Genomic DNA, 4,657 nt, shown 5'->3' with positions numbered 1-4,657 from the left:
ACGGTGATGTATTGGTGGCGCCATCTGTTAGCGAAAAGGAATACTAATATCTTATAGCGTCCTGGTTTCGGCGGCAGATTTGAATGAGCACAATTAACCGCATGCCTAGATCTCTGAAGGAGGAAGGACCAACCCTAACCACTTCCCCTACTGGCAAGCGATATAGAATACACAGGCGAAACGACTCTGGAATACTCTGGTTTACCATAACTCATCCCAATGACTATAACAGGAAACCCTGGGGAGCCACTGAAACAGAACCTATGGGACATTTTTACACTGGAAAGGTGCAATATACAAAAGAAAGGGTGAAAAAACTTTGCTTAAAATTTTTTTATTCAGAAAAATACTGGATTTCACTCTCTTCGTACTCCTCACTTTCACAATAGGCCTCAATAGCAGCTTCAGCAACAGGAATACGGCTTTTGCCGTAGACTCTCTGCCGCGACACACGGAACCACTCCCCCATGCTCCTCGATACTGATGCCAGGTCCATGCTCAGGCCAACAGCACCCTTACTTCTCACTACATCTGTGAAATAACAATTCCATGTCAGTCAATGGTAACATGCAACACAAGAAAAGAAACTGCTGAAGTTACAACATTGTTAATTTCACATCAAATCTTGATTGGGGAGTGCATATTGATAAGGTGGTAGGGAGATCATTTATAACCCTGCATTGGGTCATGCAGAATATTAAAGAGAGCAAAAAGAAACAAAAAAATGGCCTACATGACCAGGGTTCGACCTGTTTTTAGTAAAAGTGTGCATCACTTATTGAGTAATTACATATTGGTCTAAAAGGGAGAGTGAAATTGGGTCAATATTCATTTTTAGTTGTATTATATTAGAATTTATGTATTTAGTGGATTGTTTGAAATTGGTTTATTGGGAAAATGTTAAAGCATTAGTAGTATGAGATTAGAATTAGTGTATTATTTTAACCATAAATATCTATTGTTTCTTAACTTTGCATTATATAGAAACTTGGTATGTACACATTTGTTATTCATGTACATCTAATGCTGCCACCAGTCAATTGCCTACTTTCAGCTATGTATAATAATAATAACTAATGGAAACTTACCAAATACCACATTGAGGGTATTCACGAATTCCCTCTCGAATGCTATTTTATTTGTAGCCCTCCCCTTCATACAAAATAGCATGCTCATCTCCTTCGTCATGAGTAAGGAGCACATATCATTCACTGTTTTATTCAGTGCCCCAGATAATGTCTGATTAGTGACATTCCTCATTAACATGTTTGTGGAGCGATCCCTCAAGTATCGAAACTGTAAGACATAAGATCATACATATTAGTGTACCATATGACCGGCAGCCCCCAATGCTAACAGCATGTGGCAAGGTAGAAAAGGCGATGTCCAAAAAGCATTTGGTAAACCTACCAGGAACTTCCTGTAGTCTACACTTCTTCCCAACTCCACCTCCACCATCCTGAGCTCATCCACTGTTTGGCATGGAAGAGAGTGCCACTCTTCCAATTCATTGTTACCGATATCATAACTGCCACCAGCAGTTGTGCCATCATCAGTACTAGCCAGAGGTAAACTCTGCAGTCTCAACGACAGGGCATCTATTTTCTCACTCACAGCTAAGCCATCTTTGGTGATGGTCTTTGATATGGATGTTAATTGTTTTTTAATATCAGCCAGTTGCATGTTGATGTCTTTAAACATATCTGAAATATAAAATAAATTTTGTGTCATACATTTTAGAAATACATGACGCGGACTTGACTGACATAGGCTTCGTTTCACTTCACTAAGTCCTTACCCTTTACTAATGGATCCATTTCTGTGCGGCAGCCTAGGTTGGGCAACTCACCAATGCCCTCATTAACCTGCTGCACAACAGCTGCAGCCGGTGGCTGGCCCACTGCAACTTTAGCCTTGGCTGCAACGTTCCTATTGATTGCTAATGCACAAGAAAAGAAGAGAAGATCAATGAATAAGAAATAATTCGTAGACACTATTCTTATATAACACCTGGATGAAAAAAAACAGAGTCCTTAACAAACAGGGAACTCACTGGGAGACTCCACGACTGCCCGCACTACCCTGGCTTGTTGCTCCACCACATTATCCTTTGGTGTTGCCTTTTTCTTTGGGATAAATCCCACCGGGTGAGTTTGTGAAGGATTGGCCACAGTATTCCTATGGGTGGCTAATGTATAAGAAAAGAAGTTTGATGAGATATAAGAATAAACATCCCATAAAGATACCTCATCCTTACAAACAAAAGCAGAATCATAAACAACAAGGCAACTTACTTGTCATAGCTGAGCTGTATTGCATCCCAAGTGGGTTTTTTGGCTCCCTTCTTGCACCCATTGTTTGAACACCAGGCTCGGATGAAGATGCTGAGACAGATCTATCTATGGCTCCAACCGCAGCCTTAGGATGAGGCCTAGGCAACTGGCTTCTCCCAGGGACACCAGGCCTGTACGAAGTGGACGTATGCACACCCACTGATGGTTCTGACGAAAGAGGTGAATGCAACATTTCAATAAAGTGCAACAGGTCTAACAAAGACCTATCAACTATCTCTTAAAGACATATGTACCTGGCGAATGAGGAGGATCACTAAGCCAACCATTATCTTCGTCTACACTCGTATCAGTGATGGGCTCGCTTGGGTAACGGATATTTTTAGTTTTCCTTTTCCGCTTCCTCTCCTCACCAGCCATGCTCTCCAATACCACCTCAAGGTCAGTGTCGCTACACTCAGCAGCCTTGCGCTCTACACTTACTGCTTCCAAATAAGAATCTGTGGAAAGTTTTTAATTAAAAGATTTATGGTCCAAGTGGAAATCTATGCACATGACGAAAACCATGCTCATAATGAAAAGTAAGCACTACACACAGATACATACCAAAGGTGGGGGAAACAAACTTCACCCCCAGCATTTCCCAGTTGTCCTTGGGAGCAACCTCTTTATGGATCAGTCTGCTCATTGCAGCCCAGGAGTACCCAGGGGGTGGGTACCTTGTTACATTCTCACCAACTATCCAGCAGGCTGGAATTGTCTGGACAGTGACGTCCTTGAAATCCCGGTGAGGTAAAAACTCAGCCACCACAAATGGCATCCTGAAAGAAAATATTGTATGTAAAGAAATATAGAAAATAAAAAAAAAACACAGGCAAGACAACATAGTTTCAGTTACCAAAAATGCAAAGGGCAATGCTGACGATCATCCTGCGAAGGTTTCTCCAGCAATGTCCGTGAGTGCAGTTTTCCGGGAATTTGGCAAAGGTATTGGTGAAGGTGAGCAGCTAACATCCAAGGAAGATTATAGAAAATGGAAACCATGTCCACCCCATCAGTATTCTGCAGAACAATGGAAAGTACTATGTGGGGTGGAAGCAGAATTTATGAACTGTCTTCGCTCACTAAAGATGAACACCTGTAGTTGCCGGAAAACTGCACTCAACACTGATGATCATTATACATCAATGATGGAGGAGCTCACTAATATAAAAAGATTGGCCATCAGATTCATCAAGTAAGGGGATACACATTGCCTTCCTTTTAATACTCTTCACTGGCCACAAACGTGATGCTGTCCATCCCCGAGCTACATATATTCCCACATTCTTGGATGAAGAAGGTACTTCATAAAAGCTAGTAACATCACTGAAAGCTTTTCCAACAATTTGCACTTCAGTTCCTTGTGTGGCAATTAAAGTGATAATAACAATTTCACCGCTATCAGTAACCACACAGTTATCTGGTTGTTGGTCTGAAAACAGTAATGAGTTTAACTCATATTTGCTGTAACAAGGAGGCTGCAAACCAAAAGGGAGAACTCTTGGGATCCGCCAGCCTGCATGAGGCCTTGTCTTTGACTCCCTTATACGGTGATTAAACAAAGATGCCTCTTCAATGCGTCGCACAATCTGAGGAAGAGGAAGGTTTGGCTTCCGCACCAGTCTCTTTATTTTGCCTAGTGCATTCTCAAATTTAAAAGCACTAAATTTATCGACAGGCCCATGTAATCTTACATCATCTGCCAGATGGAGTAGTCCATGCACATTATATGATAGATGTTGCCGGCCGTACAATACACCAAACTTCTTCACAAAGTATTGAAGGAGGGATTTTGAATAATCTAAATTAACAAGGCAATCATTCCTGGCCAACAGTCTTAGGGCATAATGGAGAGCCAAAAAATGTTTGTAAACATTAATGTTTACAATATCTTTCGTTAGAAAGGGCCCAGTATACAGGAGAAAGGTACGAAATTCGGTAGCTTTCCACCGCTGCAAATGAACCAAAGATCTTGGTTTCCGTGAGAAATCTGCAGGTACACCTTGAGTGATGACAGCTACCCTCTCATTCAAAGATGCCACTTTTGCAGCTGGTAGTCTAACAAGGAGACTCCCTTTTACCCAAGCTAGAAGTATCTTGCGCATAACCCCTAGGCACACCAAATGCATATATTCGAACGGGAATTGTGAAACCATCTTTACCTCTGGAATGTCTAACAGTGGGGAATGCCCAATGTGATGGTCTTCATCTAACCTTAGGCGGAATGTAGCGTCAGACCTTAGAGGGGAACTAAGTTCATCGAACACCACTCTATTTTCCACATATTCCCCCTGTGAAGTGCACTTGCCACAACCAGAGTATCC

The 4,657-nt window shown here is 41.8% G+C and overlaps 1 protein-coding gene across 1 annotated transcript; it reads right to left on the bottom strand.

The window, feature by feature from the left end:
• Nucleotides 1-334: 334 nt before the first annotated feature.
• On the bottom strand, nucleotides 335-3,757 carry LOC124168391. The gene is made up of 9 exons (XM_046546612.1): nucleotides 3,190-3,757; nucleotides 2,898-3,112; nucleotides 2,588-2,791; nucleotides 2,295-2,501; nucleotides 2,054-2,188; nucleotides 1,799-1,939; nucleotides 1,411-1,703; nucleotides 1,089-1,296; nucleotides 335-531 (listed from the first exon to the last, which is right to left on the bottom strand). Exons 1-9 carry the CDS (start codon nucleotides 3,333-3,335, stop codon nucleotides 335-337), a joined length of 1,746 nt encoding a protein of 581 aa, XP_046402568.1. The 5' UTR covers nucleotides 3,336-3,757.
• Nucleotides 3,758-4,657: the final 900 nt, after the last annotated feature.

Source organism: Ischnura elegans, chromosome 11 (assembly GCF_921293095.1).
Source record: "Ischnura elegans chromosome 11, ioIscEleg1.1, whole genome shotgun sequence".
Classification (NCBI taxonomy): domain Eukaryota; kingdom Metazoa; phylum Arthropoda; class Insecta; order Odonata; family Coenagrionidae; genus Ischnura; species Ischnura elegans.
The sequence above is the reverse complement of the archived record's forward strand: the minus strand, read 5'-3'. Positions and strand labels throughout refer to the sequence as shown.

Excerpts from the sequence above, each read along its gene's own strand:
- LOC124168391 (XM_046546612.1), bottom strand. The coding sequence starts at position 3,335 with ATGGTTTCCATTTTCTATAATCTTCCTTGGATGTTAGCTGCTCACCTT. Across the intron at positions 3,113-3,189 it reads CATTGCCCTTTGCATTTTTG|GATGCCATTTGTGGTGGCTG; the intron begins GTAACTGAAACT and ends ATTTTCTTTCAG. Across the intron at positions 532-1,088 it reads TACCCTCAATGTGGTATTTG|ATGTAGTGAGAAGTAAGGGT; the intron begins GTAAGTTTCCAT and ends GTTATTTCACAG.